This window comes from Podospora pseudopauciseta, chromosome 1 (assembly GCF_035222475.1).
Source record: "Podospora pseudopauciseta strain CBS 411.78 chromosome 1, whole genome shotgun sequence".
NCBI lineage: Eukaryota > Fungi > Ascomycota > Sordariomycetes > Sordariales > Podosporaceae > Podospora > Podospora pseudopauciseta.
Window position 1 is genome coordinate 2,547,965 of NC_085892.1, and position 22,163 is coordinate 2,570,127.

At 52.5% G+C, this 22,163-nt stretch overlaps 10 protein-coding genes across 10 annotated transcripts; 5 read left to right on the forward strand and 5 right to left on the reverse strand.

Moving 5' to 3' along the window:
- Window positions 1-454: 454 nt before the first annotated feature.
- QC763_0008400 (uncharacterized protein) lies at window positions 455-890 on the reverse strand (the record flags this gene model as incomplete). The annotated part of the gene is made up of 3 exons (XM_062905173.1): window positions 455-468; window positions 554-716; window positions 762-890. 3 exons carry the CDS (start codon window positions 888-890, stop codon window positions 455-457), a joined length of 306 nt encoding a protein of 101 aa, XP_062770205.1.
- A 2,123-nt stretch (window positions 891-3,013) lies between these two features.
- On the forward strand, window positions 3,014-4,033 carry QC763_106930 (uncharacterized protein; the record flags this gene model as incomplete). The annotated part of the gene is made up of 1 exon (XM_062907273.1): window positions 3,014-4,033. One exon carries the CDS (start codon window positions 3,014-3,016, stop codon window positions 4,031-4,033), a length of 1,020 nt encoding a protein of 339 aa, XP_062770206.1.
- A 1,027-nt stretch (window positions 4,034-5,060) lies between these two features.
- Window positions 5,061-9,619, reverse strand: PaKMT6 (H3K27me3 methyltransferase). Its single transcript, XM_062907274.1, has 2 exons — window positions 8,509-9,619; window positions 5,061-8,458 (listed from the first exon to the last, which is right to left on the reverse strand). Exons 1-2 carry the CDS (start codon window positions 9,262-9,264, stop codon window positions 5,435-5,437), a joined length of 3,780 nt encoding a protein of 1,259 aa, XP_062770207.1. The 5' UTR covers window positions 9,265-9,619; the 3' UTR covers window positions 5,061-5,434.
- Window positions 9,620-10,381: 762 nt separating this feature from the next.
- QC763_106968 (uncharacterized protein) lies at window positions 10,382-11,679 on the forward strand. The gene is made up of 2 exons (XM_062907279.1): window positions 10,382-11,026; window positions 11,164-11,679. Exons 1-2 carry the CDS (start codon window positions 10,985-10,987, stop codon window positions 11,617-11,619), a joined length of 498 nt encoding a protein of 165 aa, XP_062770208.1. The 5' UTR covers window positions 10,382-10,984; the 3' UTR covers window positions 11,620-11,679.
- A 414-nt stretch (window positions 11,680-12,093) lies between these two features.
- Window positions 12,094-14,234, reverse strand: QC763_106970 (uncharacterized protein; the record flags this gene model as incomplete). The annotated part of the gene is made up of 4 exons (XM_062907280.1): window positions 13,519-14,234; window positions 13,298-13,416; window positions 12,621-13,245; window positions 12,094-12,545 (listed from the first exon to the last, which is right to left on the reverse strand). The coding sequence occupies exons 1-4, from the start codon at window positions 13,757-13,759 to the stop codon at window positions 12,094-12,096; spliced, it is 1,437 nt and encodes a 478-aa protein (XP_062770209.1). The 5' UTR covers window positions 13,760-14,234.
- A 155-nt stretch (window positions 14,235-14,389) lies between these two features.
- On the forward strand, window positions 14,390-15,548 carry PHB2 (Prohibitin-2, subunit of the prohibitin complex (Phb1p-Phb2p); the record flags this gene model as incomplete). Its single annotated transcript, XM_062907281.1, has 3 exons — window positions 14,390-14,749; window positions 14,819-15,174; window positions 15,231-15,548. The coding sequence occupies exons 1-3, from the start codon at window positions 14,509-14,511 to the stop codon at window positions 15,546-15,548; spliced, it is 915 nt and encodes a 304-aa protein (XP_062770210.1). The 5' UTR covers window positions 14,390-14,508.
- Window positions 15,549-16,170: 622 nt separating this feature from the next.
- On the forward strand, window positions 16,171-16,707 carry NEDD8 (nedd8-conjugating enzyme UBE2F; the record flags this gene model as incomplete). The annotated part of the gene is made up of 3 exons (XM_062907282.1): window positions 16,171-16,181; window positions 16,240-16,377; window positions 16,472-16,707. The coding sequence occupies 3 exons, from the start codon at window positions 16,171-16,173 to the stop codon at window positions 16,554-16,556; spliced, it is 234 nt and encodes a 77-aa protein (XP_062770211.1). The 3' UTR covers window positions 16,557-16,707.
- A 198-nt stretch (window positions 16,708-16,905) lies between these two features.
- QC763_107000 (uncharacterized protein) lies at window positions 16,906-18,899 on the reverse strand. Its single transcript, XM_062907283.1, has 2 exons — window positions 18,272-18,899; window positions 16,906-18,213 (listed from the first exon to the last, which is right to left on the reverse strand). The coding sequence occupies exons 1-2, from the start codon at window positions 18,492-18,494 to the stop codon at window positions 17,234-17,236; spliced, it is 1,203 nt and encodes a 400-aa protein (XP_062770212.1). The 5' UTR covers window positions 18,495-18,899; the 3' UTR covers window positions 16,906-17,233.
- Window positions 18,900-19,532: 633 nt separating this feature from the next.
- On the forward strand, window positions 19,533-20,678 carry QC763_107010 (uncharacterized protein; the record flags this gene model as incomplete). Its single annotated transcript, XM_062907284.1, has 1 exon — window positions 19,533-20,678. The coding sequence occupies one exon, from the start codon at window positions 19,533-19,535 to the stop codon at window positions 20,676-20,678; it is 1,146 nt and encodes a 381-aa protein (XP_062770213.1).
- A 197-nt stretch (window positions 20,679-20,875) lies between these two features.
- Window positions 20,876-22,151, reverse strand: RBL2 (tubulin folding cofactor A). Its single transcript, XM_062907285.1, has 2 exons — window positions 21,186-22,151; window positions 20,876-21,119 (listed from the first exon to the last, which is right to left on the reverse strand). The coding sequence occupies exons 1-2, from the start codon at window positions 21,363-21,365 to the stop codon at window positions 20,934-20,936; spliced, it is 366 nt and encodes a 121-aa protein (XP_062770214.1). The 5' UTR covers window positions 21,366-22,151; the 3' UTR covers window positions 20,876-20,933.
- Window positions 22,152-22,163: the final 12 nt, after the last annotated feature.

Sequence of the window (22,163 nt, forward strand, 5' to 3'; positions counted from 1 at the left end):
TTGCAGGTCAAACGTCGTGCGAAGATGTCGGAAAGCTTCTGTACTGTGCTGAAGGTGCTCAGAAGGCAGTGGGCGAGGCACCGCGAACAGGCACGTGCCTTTCTCAGTGTGGGGCACACATCAAGGCAACCTTTGGCTATCAGGTTCTGGACACAAGATGCTGCCCCGCACTGGTGCATCTCTGACAATGCTGCTTCCAGTTTCCATCCCTACCCTCCGCGTACAACTTGATATCAGACACACCAAAACGGCTTCCTTACGTATCGATATCCTGCCGCCCAGCCAGCAAAGCTGTCGCAATCAAGAATGCCAGAAAGACAAGACCTGCATCCAAGACTGAGGGGGGCTCGGCATCTGGGCATCCAGGGGAACAGCCCCCTATTTCTCTTAGCTACCAGCTTTTTCTTGGGTATCACCTGTCCCTCCATCAGGAGAGACACAGCCCGACACCGTCTCACCCCATTGTTTCTGCCAAGAAGGTTGGAAGAACTCTAAACATCTTCTATGTCACAATACGTGCAGTGTGGGGGATAGACGGGGGGCACACCCTCACCTCGAGATGGACGGGCGATGATCTTGAGCAAGGCACGGGCGGGACGACGCTCAGCGGATGCTGTGCGATGCAACTCCTTCCGCTTGATGAGACGTCGAGATGTGTGCCCAATTGCGGGCCTCTCTGGGCCGGGGTTGATATCTTTGGATCCGCCAGTCAGGAACTGGTTTCAGCTTGCTTTCCCAGCCCATTGCATCTGTTCAACCACCTGACCGTGTTTTTCCCCATGGCTGTCCTGTTGTTGGGAAGCGGTGTACTGCAGCTGGCGCACATATCTGTCACTCGACAAGACAGAGTTTTTATGGGCACAGGCCATGATTCGGCCACTGTCCCCCATCTTGAGATGCATGGCCTTCTGACCCTAGATTCCCGTCAAGCTGCCGCTGGTGGATGCGATGCGTGGGGGAGAGACATGCCTCTGCATTCCGGGGAAGACTTGATGTGAAAGTGACCAGCGCATTGGCAATGTTGAAGAAGCCGTCATCGTGGCAGTAAGCATTTCGTTCTCGGGGACCTCAGTGAGGCAAAACGAGCATCTCTGCCTGCTGGGCATGAATGCTTGAAGAGGTTCTGACAGTTTGTGCCAGAGAATGAACATCACCTGGTCAGTAGGTGGTGAAAGACAAAACTCGGTATGCCAAGTTGTCAACGGCCGGACCCGATCCGGACCCGGGATTTTCGATGCCACCATCGAAACAGCCGGCCGGTCTTGGTCCCACCCTGCCAGACCGGCTTGTCCTCCGATCTGAACTCTGCTGCCACCAAACTCACCGCTCGCCTGCTTGGTTTGTCATCTCTTGGCACTCGGTCGTCATCGGGCCAGACCCGAAAAACTAGCCCATGCCTCCCCGTTGTCTGTTCCGTCAGGGTGGGAACGACTCCGTACTTGTTCCAAATTTAGCTTGCTGCCCAGCCACCAGCCACCACCGTTTTCGCACGTTTTCGGCAGTGTTGCGCATCCCACTTCGGTCACCAGCCACCAAGATATCGTCAACACCACAGGTCCATACACTATTCGTACAGCCCAGTGTGGCAATGTACTCAGGAGAGAGTGCAATCCGGTGACTGTTTTGGAGATCATGGGTATGAAAACTCGAGATGGAGCGTTGTCTGAATCGTCCATCATCACGAGGCTGGGAGCGGATCAGCTTTTATCCCATGGTTGAGGCTGAACTGGGTGCATGCAAGTTTAGAGTTTTCTGCTAACGACTATATCCACTAACAAGCTCCGCCTTCAGCTGGCGTCAGCCATCAGATCGCCCACCTGCTCCAATTGCGCTGATGCCATCAGAACCGATACCGTAGTTGCAAACCATCAAGGTCACTTCAGGCCTTTGGACAATTGCAACCGAATACGGCAACTGTCGCCGTTACGTCCACGCGTCGTTTAACCTCATTGCGGGGTAGACCCCGAGTCCAATTGCCAATGAGACGAACCTACAGACAAAGGTCCCTGAAGATCTACATGCCATGAATCGTCCCCCCGAAGCTGTTGCCTTGATTTTGTGGTTCAAATGTCAATCTGGTAAAGAGTTTGAAAGGCCATCATGTTGACCATCCAGACCAACGGGAGCACTCCCGTCCGGCTGTACTCATGTCGAGGTGGCTACCGTTTCCGGTCAAAACATTTTCACTTTCACGGCCGCAGCTGGGCTGGAACTACTGGCTGACCGGGACAAACAAACAGTTTGAGGCGGCCGGTTTACTGGCCATTGGGTATCAAGTTGAGTGAAGAACTACAAGGCTCGGGGTGCTCTAGATGGAACTTCCTATTTCCGGGATGCAAGAGGAGCGCCACACTTCTTTTTCTAGAGATCTGCAAATCCCATACCAAGCGAATGTGGGAGCCTCTGCGAAAGTGAGGATCGGACTTTATCAGATCTGTGTTTCGTCCCTTGAAGGGTGAGCAATGCGCAGCTCAGGATTTCCCGGGTGCTGCTCTTGGGGCCTTGGCTGCTGGGAGGCCTGGGAAAAGAGCTTCTTTGAGGGGTCCAAGGGCTGAAAGATTCCCGCAGACGAGGACAAAACAGTGGGCCATTTCGTCACCCGCATGGAGGCGGAGACTGCGCCACCCGGCCCATTGGCACAGCCTTTTGCTAGCCTGCCATTCCTGTTGCTAGCAACCCTACCAGGTCATAAGCAGGGCGAGTTGTCTTGCATCCGTGGGTTGACCCTTCCCTTTTATTTATCTTGCGACCACCCCTCTTCCTAACCTTCTACTACTCCGTCATTCTGCATCTACATTCTGTGTGAATTTTTCACTCATTTTTCCCCTCCACCATCTTCAATAAGGATATCAGAGGACCATCTCGCTATCGACTATCGTTAACGAAACCTTCAGGCTAACGTCGACCTCACCCCACCTCGCCGCTGCCAAAACCCAAAACCGCCCAACCCAACCCCTCGTTATATCTGCAAACAACCCTTTCTCGAGAGGACAGCACCACAACATCAGTCAAAATGGCCAACTTTGGGCGCGTCGTCTGCGTCGCCCTCCCCTTTTTACTAACCCTCGCCTCCCTCATATCCCTCCTCGTTGCCGGCCTCGCGGGCGTAGCCGATAAGTCGTTGTACATGTTTCAAGTAAACACAACCAACCTCTCCATCGACCCCCTCACAGCCGCCAACCTCATCTCCAAAGCCACCGGCGGCAAGGACGTCGAGACGGTCTTCAACGACGCCGTAAACGACGCCCTCAACACCCGCCAGGACACCCAAACCACCAACATCACCGCCGCCGATCTTTCTCTCTATGACCTCTACGACGTTGGGCTTTGGGGCTACTGCTACACGCCTCAGAATGGCTCAAGAGAGTGCACCAGGCCCGCCTTTGACTGGGCCACTAACGTCCTGAACACCACCACTGGCGACCTCAACTCCATGTTGACCCTCACTGGTCAAAACGTCACCCTCCCCAAGGAAATCACCGACGCGGTCAAGGCCTTCTCCACCGTCTCCAAATGGACCCAAGTCGTCTTTATCATCTCCTACGTCGCCCTTGGCGTGGCTCTCTTCTTTGGCCTGTTTGCCAACTGTTCCAGGGCATTTAGTTGCATCACCTGGCTGCTCGCCGCTTTCGCCGCCGTTGCCGTCTGCGCCAGTGCCGCGCTTGCAACTGCCACCGCTGTCGTGGTCGTCGGAGCGGTAGAGGGCTCGGCTAAGATCTATGGTGTTCGCGCCGACTTTAACACGAGGTTCCTGGCCGCGGTGTGGATCGCTGCTGCGTTCGCTCTTGCGGCGGCGCTGTTCTGGGTGTTTACCATTTGCTGCTGTGCGCCCGAGAAGAGGAGTGGTCACAAGAGGAACAGGAGCAGTGATGAGGGGGAGAAGCTTATGGGTACCGGGCCGTACCAGAGGTTGGATCAGCCGCAGGGGTATCAGGGTTACCAGCAGCAGTGGCCTGCGGCTACCGCTGGGAATGGGGGGTATGGAAGGCAGACGGGCGGTGCGTATGAGCCGTATTCTCATAGCAGGGTTTAAGGGGATTTATGGGAGATTTTCTTTTTTGTGTCTATTGTTTACCTGATGAGCAAGCATTAATTGGGCGTTTTTCGGGATGGTTGTGCTTTGGCTCATCATCATGGGTTTATTGGGCGGGTTAAAGGAAGGGAGGGCTCGGGGGTAGAGTCGGGTGGGTTTATGATTGATATGATACCCCAGCTATTCGAAGTATTGGGTAAATTCCTTTTACACTTTTTTGTATCTTGGTTTTTGATCATCGTGGTGATCTATGGTAGAGGAAAAATTTAGGACGGTCATTGTTTCATAACCCAACTTTGATATGTTCCTGCCTCGTGGCTTCATATTTCTAAACTTTGTGAATACATTTTGCTACGGGGTATGCTTGAGATAATCTCACTATGATCGCCTGGTGAGAATTGATTCTGCTCATCCTAGGAGTTTCCCTCCACTGTGGTACGCGCAATTCCACCGCACATTTCACTCAGCTCGCCTGGTGTTGGGCCAGGTTGGGCTTGCCCAGAAGGTTAGGTGTGTGTGGGCTTGGGCTGGAGGGTCCAGTGGGAAAGGTCCCCAGATACATGAAACACGGGGTTGGGTGCTGGGCAAGGTCTGGGCTTGCATGTGAGCCCGGGCTTCAGGTAGGAATGTGGCTCAGCAAAAGATGGGACCTTTTGGTGGGTCGATGTTGCTTACGTCTGTCTTGTGGGCAGGGATGGGTTTGTGGAAGTGAGGTGGTAGGTGACGATGAGGCTTGAGATTGGACTGGGGGAGTACTGGACTCTGAGTATTACGCGGCCGAAGAAGGAACACGGACGCTGTCTAACATCGTGTGCGAGGCTGTACCCATTAAGGATATCTCTGCAATGGGAGGGTTCATGTAAGATTTAGCATCGCACCTGTCGTGGTTGTTCAGATGTTATATGGTATCTGGTAAAGCCTGGGTCAAGTGTGAGGCATGTCGATGTGTAGACAAAGCAATTTACCCAGACTCAACTACGGCATGAAAATCAGTCCAATAAATAAAATAAAGCAATGTTGCCTACTCAGCTCTCTAACCCACTAATTCTCTAAGTCACTATTCCGCTACCTTGATACCTGGTCCCATGTTGATACAATACAGCCTTTACACAACCATCCTATTTGGCCCACCCACCCTTCCTATACCCCCCCTTCACCACCTTGCTTTGTTGAATGCATCACCTCTCCACCCACCCCAATATCAACCGCGAATCCCTTAGTGTCAAGCAATTCCGTCAAGCTCCTTTCCCCCCGTACAGTGCTAATTATCCTCTCATCGAGCCATGATGATTCTCCAAGTAAACTTGCAACAAATGACTTTACCACGCAGCCTCACGCCTTCATCATCAGCCTCGGCCCCCTAGTCACCCTCGGCCTCGATTCCGGGAAAGAGAAAAATTCCTACTCCTTCTCATCCCTGTATCTCCAGGGCTTTTGCCTCTTTCTCGACCCACGGACGCTGTCGTCGTCGTCATCATCGTCCTCGTCCCCTTCGTTGTCGTCATCGTTGTATCTCCCCCCACCTCTCCCATTCACCACCGACTGGTCAGAGTGGGAGGAGGTAGAAGAGTCGATCGGTTGAAAGATGCTCTGTCTATACAGCCCCGCACTGTTGTTTCTGTTGGACTGAACATGTGACTCAAAATCGCGGTGGTGGTCACCGTCACCTGACGGGCTCTGAGCCTCCTCCTCGAAGTCGGAGGCCTTGCGCTTCTTACCCGCCGCTGTGGTAGAGATGGAGTTTGAGAGCGTTGAGGGCCCGGGGCGAGAAAACCGGTTGCGGTAGGCGAGTGGGTGATCTTCGGAGTCGGTGCCATGCCTTCCGATGTTGTTGATGGATTTCTCGCTGCTGTTGCTAGGACTAGTAGTGCTGCTGCCGGGACTCGTCTTTCCAATCTTGCTGCTGCTGGTAGTCTTAGCGGTGCCAGGTCGATGCTTTGGTTTGCGCCCTGCGCCAGGTCGTGCGCCCCCTCTCTTAGAGATTTTCTTCACGGGTTCCTGACCAGGGCCGCTAACTGCGCCATTGGCGCCAAATGCCGTGCTGGCATATGGATGTTTGGAGATGCGCCGTCGTGAAGGAGTTTCTTCTAGGGCCCCGCTCTCGCCTTGACTATCACTAATCTCGGTGGCGTGTTGGTATTCGCCGGTTTCCTCAGCCGGCTGTGCTTGTTTTTTCTTACGACCAGCACCAGGCCTTGCTCCGCCTCGTTTACCACGTTGCTTCTTGTTAGGGGTCTCCCCATAGTCCACGCCATCTTCATCATCTTGCCGGCGGCGTAACTCGTCAAAGAACAACTCATCGTCACTGCCTCGATAGTCCAAATGCCGGCTCGACTTGGATGTGGTTTTGCGGGGGGCAGCACGTTGAGCGCCTCCTTTGCGCTTCGGCGCGCCATTCCCGCTGCCCTTTTCCTTCCCACCGCTCTCTCGTGACTCTACGAGCTTCTTGGTCAAGTTAGGGAAGTTGTCACCGTAGTTAAAGAATAACTCCTCCCCGGCCTTGATGTCACGAAGTGCCGAGAACTTGATGCGGAACTCATGGTTGACATACATGATTTTTGGGGTGATGTTGCAGGTGTCGTTGGCATGGTTGATGTACCGGCTGAGGTTCCCATAAATGGCCGCGTCCACCCATATGCCCTCCTGCTCAAGAAGCGTGAAAAGATATGAAATCTTGTTTTCCTCGTCAAACACGTCACCGCGGCGATTCTCGCGGCGAACGCCCTCGTCGTGGCTAATAAGTTCGCCAGTGTACTCAATGATAAACTCGTCCTGCGCTATATCCTCCGCAGCAAAGAGACCATATCCACAGCCCTCCAGCTGGGAGGAACCTATCACGACCGCCTTGGTGGCGCCGCGTTGCATGGGTACATTCTGACACCCCGTCGAATGAAGCTGTTCATCGTAGGCGTTCTCAGGATCAGCTCTCTCCTTCGCTCCACATCCCTTGCAAAGGACAGGGTCGCATTCCCGGTTGAGTTGAACACAGATACACGGCTTCCCTTCTTTCTGGCGTTGGATACATGTCTTGCCTAGCGAATGGCAGGCACACCCAGTAAACTTGAGGGCACATGTTTCTGCCGTACATAAGCAGAATCGCTCGCAGAGGACGGGGTGTCTCCCCTTGGATGCACATTGGCAGCCGTTCGCAGCCGTACACGCACCCTCGTGATGGCAGGGCGTCCATATTTCCCGTAGCGAATGCTCGTGCGTGACAGTTGCATCTTCCCAACCACTCAATAGCTGCTTCTTTCTCCGATCATACCACGTAACTGGCTTGGGTCCCTTGACGGTCTCAAAAGCCTCGGGGACAGCAGGAAGTGCCAGGCTGAGCTCCCTGAATTTGCGATGTACATCCCAACAGGGCCGGTTCAGCACAGCAGCAACAAAACACTGCGGCATGAGGGACGAGCTGTAGCCCAGAGTCGCAAACACCTGCTCAAGGACCGTGACCTCGTTTCCAGACCATGGCTTTTCCACATAACCTGGTTTCCCGGTATCGTGAGTGCGATAGCAGGAATTCCGGCAAGGTTGGGGATTTGATTTCAAGACAAGGCTTGATTGTTTGCTTGAGTGGTCTTGAAGTTGTGCCATCCACTTAGCCCGCAGAGCAGATGCAACACCGCCGATTTCATCGAGAGACAAGCACCGCTTCTGATTATCTCCATCGATTTCACCGTGCTCACAGTCATGACTGAAACAGATCAGACAGCCCAACGCCGAGTAGCTCCCCAGAGATTCCACAACCTTTTGCGTCAGCTCTCTATTCTGATGCCTTTGGGCACTCGGCGTATTCTTGGTCTTCCTGTTGTCCAAGATAGGCTCCACGGCCTTGTCTAGCTTCAAGACATCACTGAGGGTGATGGGTCTCTGGTTCTTGGGGTCACCAAAGACTTTGTCAAAAGCTTCAGTGAAGAGCTTGGCTGCTCTAGAACCACGGGGTGACCCAGCACCTTCGTTGTATGTGTCAAGAAGGTGGCTCCTCTGTTGCGGGGTGATGGCATCATCACTCTCTGGCTGGCTTGCCATGTAGCGGATGAGAGTGGTTTTGGTGCAGCCGTCAATGGCCAGCCTCTCCAACCACGGCTCCAGGTAGGTTGATAAGATAGCTGCGTATTCATTCTGCGCTCTCTTGGCCAGCCTCTGTACCCGACCAAGGGCTTTGAAGCCAGACAACTTATCAAGAGTCTCCAGTTCATTGAGCCACTCGGCGTACCTCTTTTCCTCAGCCGAGTTCGGGTCAACATCACGAAGATGTGGCACAAAGTTTAGCATGGAATTTGGCGCAAGAATATTTTTGCGAATTTCAACATGATGAAACCTGTATCGTGGAACACTTTGCCTGTCTGAGGCGATGCACACAACAGGGAAATCGATATGTTTCCCGTGTGCTCTTATGGCTTTCCCTTGCTCGCCACTATGTTGCTTTTCGGGGGTTAGAGAGATGCTCGGCAAAGAGGGTTATCAGAACTAACCTTGAATTTGAGAGTCATAGTCTCTATTTCATTCCCAGCCGATTCATCATGGTCAACCGTGAGAGGTTTCATATCGGCGAACGCATCCACAGAGCTAATGTGTTGAGGCTTGGGCGCATTTCTCTCGTCTTCATCAAGCAGAAAATGAACGAGATGCGCATGATCCTCACTGACCTCATTCACAAAGGACCTGAGGATGTCGGCAATGGAGTCTACTGTCCAATCGTCGACCTTTTGTGGCGTCATTGATTTCGGCGTCTCGTGGCCTCTGAACTCTGAGAGTTGGAGCGAAAGTGAAGTTTGCGACTGCGGGGTCGGGTGCTGGGCCGTATTTTTGAGAGTTGGCGACTGTGAATCCCGAATCTCGTCCCGTGTTGAAAATCGCATTATTGACTTTGATGGTGTTCCATCCAGCCCTGACTTGCTCTTAGCCACTGGTGACCCATTGGGAGTCCGCCTTCTACTCGCAGGCGCGGATGTGGCTGTAGCATCAGATAAAGAGGAGGGACTAGGCCCTCTACTAGCTTTCCCATGTTGCGGAGCCGAGTTCCGCGCATGGTGATGGGGCCGCTCAGACACATAGGGTTGTGAAGCTAGTTGTGATCGCAGCCGGTCGCCGTTGTGAGGGTGGTTCAAGGTCGTTGTCCTGACACCAGTTTCGTCGGCCACACCATCGCCACCTTCACTCCCCCCATCTTCACTAGCTGAGGTCGAATCCGCCGTCAAATCCACCACAATTCTCCCGGACGAGACCATCGCTCGTGTCCCGGCTGCTTCTCGCTTCCCTATAGTTGTACCATTCACAATGCCCCGTAATCCCGCGTTGGGGATCTCTTGGTGTGACGATGCCGAGTTGTTGATGAGTTGCTGTTGCTCTCTTGGCGTAAAGGGAGGGCCCCGTCTGTTTGTCAGAGAATGAAAGAATCACCTGCCGCTTTCACGAAATCAAAGAACCAAAGGGAAAACGTGCCAGTTAACGGAGACCCGGCCAAGAGTCGAATCCACCGGGCGCTGTGATGCCCACCAGATGCCGAGTTTATGATGAGATGGTCACACACATCTTCCATTCTTGAGAGAAGAGACGCGCAGCAGCGCTCCTGCTGAAAGACGCGATTTCTTGGCTACCTGAGGCAGGTGCACAGACCATACATGCCATTCTAGCGACCCACCAACCCTGGAACTCCCCTTAGACGAAGCAACCATGACCATTCATGGACTCATCTACCAGTGAGCCTCACCACTTGCGTCCCTGAAGTTTATCAATACTCGCGGTGTTTGAAAAATATATCACGGGACATTATTTAGTTTTCAAACTTGCCGGGGTATCTCAAGCTTCGGGTATCAAGCCCACAGCCGAGCAGGATAACCCCATCTACTGCCAACCTTCAGTTAAGGTGTAATATTGTCGAGAGCCTCTCGGTATTCTAAGATGTTTTAGATACATTATGTGCATGTTTGCTTGTTTTGCCATCGTTGAAATGAAGCTGAGTGTAAGGCTCTTCTAGTTCTGCTGTTCCATTCAAGACCAGCAACTGAAAAGAAAATAGATGACATCTATATAAAGAGTCATCATAGGGCCTGGCATTGATTTGTAACCCTGAGACTCTACTCTACCTTCAGCTACCGCAGCATCATATAAACTAGCTAGCAGTCAGCTTCAGAAACACCCATGAAAGCCTCCTCCAAACATGACAATCCACATCGGGATTAGCGGCCGCCGCGCGCCGATGTCAGGGGTCCGTCCCTGGGGATCCGGCAGTTTGGGCAACGAATTTATCAGAGTTACATACAAAAGGCCCACATGAATCGGTTCCGCAAGGTTCGAAAGCCATTTTGTAAACTTTCGATGAACTCCGACTCTAAATATCAAGTCGCAAAGTCAAGGCACCTACCCTACTCTATTCGTAGCGGCTTAACAAATGCCCCTCCAAGCTACCTATATTCTCCCAGTAAACCATCAGCGAACCCCGCTTCAAAGCCGAAGCTCTCAGGCTTGCCGTTTAGAAACAGCATTCAACCCGATTGAAGCCTCCAATTGGACCGCTCTCCCACCCCGCATCCATATCTTCCGATGCGTCCTTGTGCTGTGTCCCGCAAAGCACATGCTTCACGACAAATCAGACTTCCATATAAACGAGTGTGGACTGTGCTGGTGGAGAACATATTGATCCGGACCTTGTTACTCAACAGGTACAGGTAGCATTTCAACAGACCAGATCGGATTGGATGATTAATCCCACCATATTATGGAGTGAGAGGAGGGGCTGCGCTAAATAGCACGACATCCCCCATCATGACATCCTGAACTTTCCGATGTACCTTTGCCTCTGTGACATAACATACCTATATACTGCTGATAGTCTCTCATCATCTCTCTAACTCATCTAACAGCTGTGTTTCTAACTACTCCCAAATCCCCTCAAGGCACCCTTCAAGGCTCTATCTTTACAATAGCTACCCCTCCCTCACCGACGTCATGTCTGGCTTCCCCAAACTCATCCCCGCCTTCACGGCCAGAGTAAGGTCCCCTCATCCCTCGCCAGCAATAAAACACCCCCCCTTACGCCGTATCAACATTCCCCCTACCACCACATATACACCACCCCTTCCCCCCCCCCTCCCCTTCCCTCTCAAACCTCAACTAACCCTCTCCAGATCGCCATAGAACCCCCCACCGCCATCTCCCCCCATCTCCTCCACGTCCCCTTCGTCCCCTCCCTCGGCTCCCTAATCTCCGAACCCTCCTACCCCCTCAAGCTCAACGCCCCCATCCTCCACGGCGCAGACTACATCACCACCCAACCCGACGGCAAGACCGTCAAGCTCGAGGTCCAGTCCGTAGCCAAGGACGCCTCCACCGGCGCCACCATCCGCTTCAACTACACCGGCACCGTCTCCCTCCTCGGCGCCGCCGGCAAGGTCCTCAAGGGCGACCCCTCCGCCGCAACCACCGACTTTGGCGAGGCCTTCATCCACCCCGTCTTCCAGACCGGTGGTGTCCCCGAGTTGGCCGAGCTGGCGAACAAGGTATATGTTGGGTCTGGGAGGTTCATCTTGGAAGAGGGCAAGCCCGTTATTGTCGAGTACAAGATTAGTGAGGTTGTTGCCTAGGTGCTGGTTGGATAGTATAGTGGATGATTTGAGTGCGTGTCAAAGGAATGATATAAAATAGTTACACAAAACAGATGCATGTCAAAGCAAGCCAAAGTAAAAAGGTCTTAATTGTGCGGTCTCGCTATAATCCCCTGAAATCCCAGATAACAAAAGCAAACGAGCCGCTATCCCTCTCCACAATCCCTCCACCGCCCTCTAATAAGTATTCCCAGACCTCTTGATGCGATTTCTCCCAACGCCTTGGTATGCCAGTCGTAAGATGAGATCGAAAAAAGTCAAATGCCGTAAGAGCCGAAAACTCCAATGAAAAAGGCAGAAAGAAAAGGAAAGAAAAGCCAGTCCAGATATCATTTGTGAAGCGCTCCAGAGGTATCAATGCTGTATCAGTGAAAAGACCTAAGCGTCCTTAGACTTGAAGACACCGTCAACTCTAGGCTCAGAGTCGCCATAAACTTCAGCGTCGAAGCTGTCTTAGTCTTGATAGTCAGAAGGCTTCTCATTGATACTGGGAGACTTCGAGTTGTTCGGTGTCGAACGCAGCAAGTTGTGTCCGGGGATAAAGGTGTTCAAAGCCACGGGGGCAGCAGGTGGCGTAATTTCAAGAATGAGATCGTCCACGTCCTCCTCCGAAATAACACTACCCCCAGTGGGGGAGTAAAAGTCGTGAGAGCCCAAGTCGCTACCGTTGTCCACAGTCGTTGATTTGCGTATATTCGCTGTGTCAAAATCGTGGTCGTTGTTTTTAAACTTGCGGTTGATACCGCCCTTCAGCTTGCCATGAATGTCAAAATTCGGAAGCTTAGAGTTATCAAAACCACCCGCAGGCTGAGACTCACCAACTTTACCGATATTTAGGATTAGCTCGGCTGTAAGTTTGGTGACTTGATCACTCCCGGTATAGTTGTCGTCATTACCCGCCGTAACTGCCTCCTCGCAACTGCCAATTGATGCACAATCGTCCCCGGGCTTGTTGTCGTGCCTCTGCTTCTAGCGGTGACCTTGCAGGGAGAATTGAGCTCTCAAGGCCAAAATCTGCTGCTTCTCAGCTTCGGGAAGCATGTCAATCGTCTCTTGAGGTAGCTCCATGACAGCACGCATCAGGGCCTCAGGGTCCTGAGCAGGAGGGGGGGCAGCGACAGGAGGAGGCGCGGCACCAGGGACCGGAACAACCGGGGCAGCGACGGGAGGGGCGGCATAACCACCGACTGGAGTGCTGGTCGCCGCAGGGACAGGGTAGCCGCCATAGTTGGCGGGGACAGCCGCAGGAGGCGGGGCAACGCTCGCACCGGTGTCGAGGACGGAGTTGATGGCGTCCGGTGACACCAAGCCCATGATCAACAGGGCCTGGAAAACAGCATAACCAAGCTGGGGAGCTTGGTTCAACAGCTCGGCGCAGCGCGCAGGGTCGTTGGTCGCCAGCGTCTTCATCTGCTGGATGATGTCCAGCAGCTGCGCCGGGGGCAGGGTGCGAAGCGTTTGCGATATGGCATCGGTGCAGCTCACACCAGGAGGGAGATCTTTGCCCTGGGGCAAAGGGGGGAGCGACGAACCGCCCGCGGGGACGACCGGCGCGGCAACGTTGTTACCGTTCGACGGCGCCGAGTAACCGGCAGCAGAAGGGCCCTGGAAAGTATTAGTTTGGATGAATCTCGGATAAAGAAATAGCGAGACTTACAGCAGCGTCACGGTCACGACCATCTTCGTCGCTGACCGTTTCATTGCTAAAGTCGACACGCAACTTCCGTCCCATAATCTCATAATCATTCAAGTTTCGGACGGCTGAAGAAGCAGAGTCTAAAGGAATAAAAGGTCAGCAAAAGTAACTTTGAGTATGCGGCTCTGCGACATTTCCACGCCACAGGCTGATGTCATGTCAGCATTGAAGAGACTACTTACCGTGGTCAGGGAACTCAGCGAAACCAAAGCCCTTGGGGCGACCAGTCTCTCGATCATAGACGAGGCGAAAGTTCAGGACGCGACCAGCACCACTGAAGATTTCAGTGATTTGCTCCTCGGTGAGTCCTGCAGATAACGGTTTGTTAGCAATCGACTTTGAAAAGACGTAATATGATCTCGAGGACTTGCCATATGGGATGTTGCCCACGAAGACGACACGAGAGGGCTGTCTGTTTGACATCTTTGCGATCAGAGGATGCGCAAAGCCTGGAGTGAAAAGAGTCGCTTTGAAAATTCGGTGGAAATAAGTAATTGACTGGCAGAGAGTCGACGACTAACTGAAATGGAAGTCTCGGCGTCAATGTTGTCTCGGCGAAGGAAGGGGAAAAAAGGCTGGTTGCGATGATGCGATGTGCTTCGATGCGATGCGAAGCAGTAGTTGACAAGTCACCCTGGTCTTCAGAGGCGCGAAGGGCAAAATCCGTGGAAGGAACAATCAAATTCACCACAATAGGTGTGAACTACCGATAGCAATTGGGACTTGAAGTGCTCCTTCTCATCCAATATCACACTGGCCGCTAATTTTTTACAAAGACTGTGCAAGACCGTCTGAACTTGCTCACTTTGGCGACAACTGGGCGATGGTGGTGGGGGACAATTGACTGGATGTTGATGGAGCAATTGGAAGGTGAAGTTCAATTCTTGGGCTAAAAATGCATGGAGCAAGTACCCCAGTACCGTGAATCAGCCTGGATTTGGCCAAGCTTTGAGGCGCGAAGAGCAAGGATGTGAAGGTCGCGAGAGCACGTGATATGGGCTTAGAGAGAGGTGGCCCATGCGTGCTGGGAACCCTGCTTCCTGCAAGTGGTGTGTTCGTCAGCGATGAAGAGAAGCGGCTGGTTCCACACCTCGTGAAGCTGCAAGCTCTTTCTCCACAGCGCAAACCAGCTGCCATTCAGCACCAGCCACTATACCTGGACAACAGACAAGATGGCGAACCGCAATCCCTTCCAGGATTACATGAACAAGCTGCAGTATGCGGCCCAACAAACTCGCTCCGGAGGCAGAATGCCCGGCGGAGGTGGTGGCATCGCAGGAGGGGTTGCTGCTCTCGCTGTCCTTGGTGGTGGCGCCTTGCTGTTTCAGAGTGCGCTGTTCAACGTCGATGGTGGTCACAGAGCGATCAAGTACCGGAGAATAAGTGGTGTCAGCAAGGATATCTATACCGAAGGTATGTTGGGTTTAGGCATTACACTCTTGCTGGAGAGACAGACTAACTGACTTATAAATATTCACACAGGAACTCACTTTGTCGTCCCATGGTTCGAGACTCCTATTGTCTACGATGTTCGTGCTAAGCCGAGAAACGTTTCTTCCCTCACCGGTACCAAGGATCTTCAAATGGTCAACATCACCTGCCGTGTCCTCTCGAGACCCGAAATCACCGCCCTTCCTCAGATCTACCGCACTCTCGGCACCGACTATGACGAGCGTGTCCTCCCTTCGATTGTCAACGAAGTGCTGAAGAGCGTTGTTGCCCAGTTCAATGCCAGTCAGCTGATCACACAAAGAGAAATGGTTGCCAAGCTGGTTCGTGAGAACCTCTCCAGGAGAGCTGCGCGCTTCAACATTCTTCTGGACGACGTGTCTTTGACGGTGGGTTCCTCTTTGTGGAAATCACATCGCTTAACAAACCGCTAACAATTTATTAGCATCTTGCCTTCTCTCCTGAGTTCACAGCTGCCGTTGAAGCCAAGCAGGTTGCCCAACAAGAGGCTCAACGTGCCGCATTCATCGTCGACAAGGCTCGCCAGGAGAAGCAGGCCATGGTTGTCAAGGCTCAGGGTGAGGCTCGCTCTGCTGAGCTCATTGGTGAGGCTATCAAGAAGAACAAGTCATATCTGGAGCTGAAGAAACTGGAGAACGCTCGTTCCATTGCCCAGATCATCCAGGAGGCTGGTGGCAAGAACAGACTGCTTCTTGACTCTGAGGGTCTTGGGTTGAACGTCTTTGATGAGGAGAACAAATAAGGAAGCTGTGTTTTGAAAGAGGTGGGAATGGAGGTATTGAGTCAATCTCCACTGTCTGTATGTATAGGCTGAACATTTTACAAAGCACTGTGTATGAGTACGTTGGTGAAAAGATGCATTGGAGAAGTCATGAAGTGTCTGGAGTTGGCGGTCAGAATCACACATTTTGAGAAACTTATTTGTTCATCCCGTTTACAGCATAATGGTCTTTATTGCCCCTCAAGTAACAGCTCCAGCAGCTCAATAAGGCTGAACATTTAATGGGCCTCATCCATTACCAAGCAGCCCCCAGCGAGCCAAGCCTGAGGCTCACCCACCAACCCCACACAAACTGACCGACCCACGGACCCACAATCAACCTACCTGCCCCACTAACCCCTCCTTGCGGCCGCCTGCTGGGACAGCAGCTGCCATCGATGGCGGGTGGCTCACTTGGCGACTGCTGCCTCTCGAGCTTACCAGCATTGCTGACCGGTGTATTCTTCCTCTTTCTGCCAGCAACAACATTCACCACCATCCCACGAGTGCTTGATCTTGAAGAACAACAACCAACAGATAAACAACTATCCCTTATTTCACCAAAGAATCACTTAGTGGAAAGACACAAAAGCCAAACGCCAAGATGCTCGTAAAGTCCGTTCAGCCCCGCCATACCGTGCTTGCGCGATGAACTGACTGACGGGTGGGATAGAGTACGCACCCTCACCGGAAAGGAAATCGAGCTCAACGTCGAGGGCTCCGACAAGGTCTCCAAGATCAAGGAGCTGGTGGAGGAGAAGGAGGGGATCCCGCCCGTGCAGCAGAGGTTGATCTTCGGTGGGAAACAAATGTACCCTCTCCCACACCACCACTATCACCACCACCACCACCACCACTTATTTTGAGTGTGTTAATAGTTGCTAATGATGGTAAAAAACCAACAGGGTCGACGACAAAACCGCTGATGACTATGGGCTTGAGGGTGGCGCGACATTACATTTGGTTTTGGCGTTGAGGGGTGGGCTTTAAAAAAGAAAGAAAAAAAATGATAGGGAGGGAAAGGGGATAATGGGGGTGGTAGCTGTAAAGGGCTATGAATATAGGCAATACGGCAGAGTGGGAAAGTTTGGCTGTTGTTAGGTACAGCAAGATGAGGCAAACAAGGTGATGATGATGGTGGACATCAGCGCTGTGGAGGAAGGGTGACAGTGTTTTGTTGAGGAGGTAACGTAGATGGTGGGTAGGTGGGATCGAGCGTCTTATGGGATATGATCTTGCCTTGCCTAGGGAAAGTCACTCATGAATGAAGAATGCATCTTTACATCAGTCTTCGCCTCGTGTGGTGAACCGAATATATGGATGGAGATCAAGATGCTGAACATGATCAGAAGTAATTCGAGTCTTGGAAAACCCATCACTTAAAAACCATATATAAGCAGAAGTAAAGCCCCGTATAAAAGCCCATCCATTCAATCGATCATCGTACACATCAAATAAGCATAGGTCATGCCCGTGTAAAAACCATTCCATTCATCCCTCCATCGTACACCAACTTCCAGATAACCACCGCTTAATCTCGGGTATCTGCTTGTATCAAGCTTAAAAAACCATCTCAACGCCTGCTGAAAATGCCAACCATCCTCGCTGATTTCCATGCAAATCCCAAAATTCGAATTCCCCCACAAAATCCATCCCTTCTACGTTCCCTAACGGGGGACCCGCTTGCTCGGGCGCATGAAAATGTCCACAGGCTTGCGCTTGCGGACGATAGGAGCAGCGGGCCCCCTAGAGCCGACAGCAGGCGAGTTGCTAGCACCCGCAGGCGCGGGTGCGGGCGAGGTCTCGCCAGTGAACGACTTTGGTGGCGAGCGGGCCGCCACGGGTGCCTTGATGGCGCCAGGCGTCGCAGAGAGAAGACCACGGGGTCTGGCGACGGGTTGTTTCTTGGGAGAAACGACCCTCTCCACCGCGGCTTCGAGTTCCTCAACAGACAGGCTTCCACGCTGGGGAGGACTGGCGGGTTCGTCATCACCAAACAAGTCGTCACCCCCATTGCTGGGGATGTGGTCGTCTTCATCATCGCTGAAGGAGATGATGTTGGCTGGTTTGGCGATGGCGGTGCCCTTGCCCTTGATTGAAAGGAGCCGGTTCTCGCGTTCTTTGCGGTCACGATCACTGGCTGTGGTGTCAGAGGCCTTTCTGATTGGGGCGTTGACAATGGTGGCAGCGGCGTCGAACTGGCGATTGATACGAGCGTCGTTCTGCATGGCAATTGGTGCCTGTCTGATTGGGCTTTGCCTGACAGGAATGCGCCCAGCGGGGTTGGAGAGCTTCAGACGACTGGTCTCAGCGGCGACTTGCCTCTTGGCCTTAGCAATGAAAGTCTTCTTCGGGCGAGGCTGAGAGGACCAGTGGCCGGCTTTGGGACCCTCGCGTTGGCGTTGCGAATAGTGAAGAGGCAGTCGGCGAGATTCAGGAACAGAGATAATCTTGGCTTGACGGGAGGAACGCTGGCCATTGACATCTTCCATTTTCTTCATGAAGGCATTGGTAGCCTCTTCGAGCTGTTGGTTGTAGACCGTCTCGTACTTCTTATAGACTTTGTACCAAGACTTTGGGTCCTTTGGCTGCCAACTATACTGAGCAGCAAGCGTTTTGAAGTCGCGCTCGATAAGATGCTTCCAATCTATCGACCAATGTCAGCAATGAGTGCCGAGCCAAGGGCAAATGATGACAGAACTTACGAGATGGTGAGACTTCGTAGATTCGCTCATCTGTCTCCTGCTCGAGGGTGTGAAGGTGCTCGGCGGTCTTCACGGCCCTGAGGACCGGCTGCAAGAGGTGGGTAGGCATGTCTCCTAAGCTTGGGATGTCTTGAATGTTTCTGATTGCGACATCAAGAGCCATGTCGAGAAGAGGACGAGGACCGTTCCTCCGAAAAGGGCCGGTAGATATTTGAAGCTCCATGTTGACTGAAAGTGGGTCTCACCCGTGGTGACAATAGTGATGACAATAGGGTGGAAGTCGAACAATGGAATCAATAGAAAGTTGCGGGGCGAGTGGTTTGGAATTGGAGATGTTGCTCTCGTAGAATTTGCTCGTTGTGCGCCGACCGTCGTCCAGAACTGATCCAATAAGCACCTTCGAAAAGACACAGATGATGTTCAGGGAAGGTGATGGTGAGACCGTAAAGAGGTCCGGGAAAACGGGCCTTTAACCAGGGAAGTCGTGATCAAAGGTAGATTCTATTAGATATCCTTTTGCGCAAAAACTCATTGCACCATCCAGCTCAGAAGTGTACGAAGTATCATCAAAGTCGAGAATCAAGTGAGATCCAGAAGGTTTCAAGATAGGAGGTTACGACTCTCTTTTATACAACCGTCACCCGCTACTAGGGTGCCCGGGCCACCTGAGCCTGGGGACCCGCATCGCGGATCCACCAATCCCCAATAGGCTAGCGCAGATCTATTCATTGTCTGGCAGCCCATTTGAGGAACTTGAGAGCTTTGTCGAAGCATATACCTGGTCGAGAATGATTCTTTAAAACGCCATCTAGTTTGACTATTTGACGTATTCCCGCAGAGTTTCCAAACGGAGCTTTTTTCGCTCGTCGCGGTTGGTGAATCTGGCAGAGCAGGTACGGAGTACAGTAGATTCTCCAATCTCCGTCACGGACATCTCTTGGCATTGACCTCTCGACGCGCCAGGGTCCAGGGAAGCTGCAAACTGCCCAAGAAGCTGGATTGGCGCGCAAACTGCGATCTTCAAACCTGACAACAAAGTTTCAAGCGCTGCACTTCTGTCCCCAACAACCACCATCCTGACCGACGTTACCATAGCTCCATTCACGGAGCTACTGAAACCATACTTACCCGTAAATACCTAATTGCGGGTACTCGAGGCGATTTCGCACTTTCCAGAAAAATCGGCCGAGATCGACAGCATCTTGTGACGCCAGTATTGTCGAACCACTCACCCAGTTTCACCCCCATATCAGATCCCCAAATGGAGCGACCAGAAGGCTGGGGCCTCCTAAGCGAAAAAGAAGAAAATGAACTCCACAAAGCCCGACTCCTCGCCGTAGAAGAGAAGGCCTACAAGCGCATCACCAAGCGCATCAACACCCTCTACCGCTTCGCAGACCCCATCCTCATGCGAGAGCCAGAAAATCACCCGTCCCAAAAAGATGATACCTCCAGCCCAGCCCCTACTCCCGCCGCTGTCCCCGATGTCACCACCCCGAGACTCGACTACGCCCGAATGTACCAAGACATCACCCTCGACTTCGCCGCCTTTGACAGCAGCATGGAGCGCCTCCAATTCCTCTTCACCGCCAACGAAAAGGACAGGCAACACTACGCGCAAGAGCGCGAGCGAATCAAGCGCGACATCACCTCTGTCCGCGCCAACATCATCCACCTCAATCAGAAATTGGAGCAGGCGAAAGAGACGCAGGAGCAGCGGAAGCAGTTTGACAAGTTGGCGGATGAGATCACAAAAAATCCAGCTTTGCGCGCTCGGGAGGAGCAGAAGGCGGCTATAAGGAAGCTGCAAGATGAAATTGCCGAGCTCAAGGCGGAGAGTTCTACCTACAGCGACACATGGGTCGAGCGCCGCAATCAGTTCTCTAGGATCATGGATGAATCTATGGCACTTCGGCGGTTGATCAGGGATGAGAAGGAGGAAGTTGAGAGAAGGGAGGGTATGGATGAGTCGAATGAGGCAGAGGCTGGACAGACGCCTAGGCCGGGAACGCCTGGCGGGAATGCTACTCCTAGGGGGGAGAGCGGACTTAAGAACTCGATTGAGGCTGGGGATGTGGTTGGCACTCCTAGGGCGATGTCCACGGCGGGTGGTAGGACGCCCGCTAGGGAGAGTCCGGCGCCGTCGACGCAGGATAATGGGTCGTTTTTGAAGCCGGGGAATGCGCTGGGGGCAAGCTTTGGGAGTGGTGGGCAGAGTAGGGAGGGGACGGCGGAGCATAGGACTGAGCAAGAGGAGCGGGAGGGGAGGGATCAGGGTGATGTTGAGATGGAGGATGAGCCGCCGAGGGATGATGAGTCGGAGCCGGATAGCCCTCTGTCTCCCCCGCCAGCGGACTTGCCTCAGATTTCGGTGGACGGACAGGGCGATAGTATGGATACCACATGAACACGGAAAATTACAGATATGGCTAAGGAGGGCGCAATGCAATGTAAATATATCGTCTGATTGTTGCTAGATATCCTGTCTAGGCAACATTTAACACTCAACTGAGCCAAGAACAACTACTTGTTAGATAGCGTTAATACCAACAACGTAATATAAACTGGTACAGTATGAATCAATTTGTAGTTCAAGCACCTCATCGTCAAATAATATTAATTATGAACACGGCCTACTTGCTTTTCTTCCATGAAATATCTACTACTCCTGCTCAGCAACCTTCTTCCCACTCTCCACCGCCTCCCTCGCCTTCTTCAGCTCCTCCTCCTTGCCCTCCGCCCCATCGCTCTCCGTGATGGCGATTTGCTCCTCCAGGTTCTGGACAGCTTCGGATATCTTGTCACGGAGAGGACCGAAGACGGCTTTGGTTTCCTCGAGGGCGGTTTGCTATTGTTGAGGGTTAGGGTTATTCCAACGAATCTGTCAGGAGGACAGTTGAAGAGAGTCATTTACCTCTTGCTTCAACATGTAAGGGGCGTTGCTGTCGAGGTCGGGCTTGCCGGCGGCAATCTCAGTCTGGAGCTTGGAGATGCGGGTTTCTTGATGGGCGAGCTCCTTGTGGTAGTAGGACTCTTCTTTTACGAGGCGGAGGACAGAGTTGGTTGCTCTCTCGAGGGGGGTGGGGGGTGCCATTTTGGATAGGTTTGAGTGGTTGTGGTTGGTTTGTAGAGGAAGAGGTGGGAGATGTAGAATGGAGGATGTTATATGAGCTTTTGTTTATTGTTTCTGCCTGATGGTGTTGATGGTGTAAGCGAGTGAGTGAAGCCTGATGAGGCAGGCTGTATGTTGACTTAGCTGCTGTTTGGCTGTGAGTGGTGGGGTTGGCGGGGTAAATTTGGGGAGTCAGGGTTATAGCGGATGAGGCAAGTTGCGCGATGGCAGGTGCGAGGAAGTTGGATGGGTTTGGCAACGGTTGATGGCATCGTTTTTTTGCAAAGCAGTTTGTGCGAGGCGCTCTCAATGTTTGTCCTGTTCATGTTCTACATTTATAAGAAGGCGGATAGGGTTGGTTAAAGAGAGGGTGAAAACATTGAAATCTAAAGCCTTCAAGCATATTCGGATTCACAAAAACCCCCAGACGAGCCTTCAACCATAGTTGAATGGAGTAAAACCTTACCCAAGCCCAATTTTGATGTAGGATATAGAGCCATGACTAGGAGATACTTTACCCCGTGACTTCAATGCTTACTTTGCCTAATCTGAAGAGAGCTCAGAACTCAAATGGCAGGATGTTTAGATATGTCGGATAAATGCATATCAAAAATATCAACATCTTTGTAACCGAGTACGGCCCCTAGTCTGTTTCGAAATGTTTCCAAATCCAACTCCAAGATTGAAACGCGCCAGTGTGGCTCTCCAGAAGATTCGGTTTCCCATTCACTGATAGCTTACCCCCGATTTGGTCAGGGTATCGCTGACTTAATGAGGCCG

Coding starts and splice junctions, on each gene's coding strand:
- RBL2 (XM_062907285.1), bottom strand. CDS start 21,365: ATGGCACCCCCCACCCCCCTCGAGAGAGCAACCAACTCTGTCCTCCGC. Junction 21,120..21,185: donor CTTACATGTTGAAGCAAGAG/GTAAATGACTCT, acceptor CCTCAACAATAG/CAAACCGCCCTCGAGGAAAC.
- PaKMT6 (XM_062907274.1), bottom strand. CDS start 9,264: ATGGTCTCGTCCGGGAGAATTGTGGTGGATTTGACGGCGGATTCGACC. Junction 8,459..8,508: donor CTATGACTCTCAAATTCAAG/GTTAGTTCTGAT, acceptor ACCCCCGAAAAG/CAACATAGTGGCGAGCAAGG.
- QC763_106968 (XM_062907279.1), top strand. CDS start 10,985: ATGTCTGGCTTCCCCAAACTCATCCCCGCCTTCACGGCCAGA. Junction 11,027..11,163: donor TCCCCGCCTTCACGGCCAGA/GTAAGGTCCCCT, acceptor AACCCTCTCCAG/ATCGCCATAGAACCCCCCAC.
- QC763_107000 (XM_062907283.1), bottom strand. CDS start 18,494: ATGGAGCTTCAAATATCTACCGGCCCTTTTCGGAGGAACGGTCCTCGT. Junction 18,214..18,271: donor CTACGAAGTCTCACCATCTC/GTAAGTTCTGTC, acceptor ATTGGTCGATAG/ATTGGAAGCATCTTATCGAG.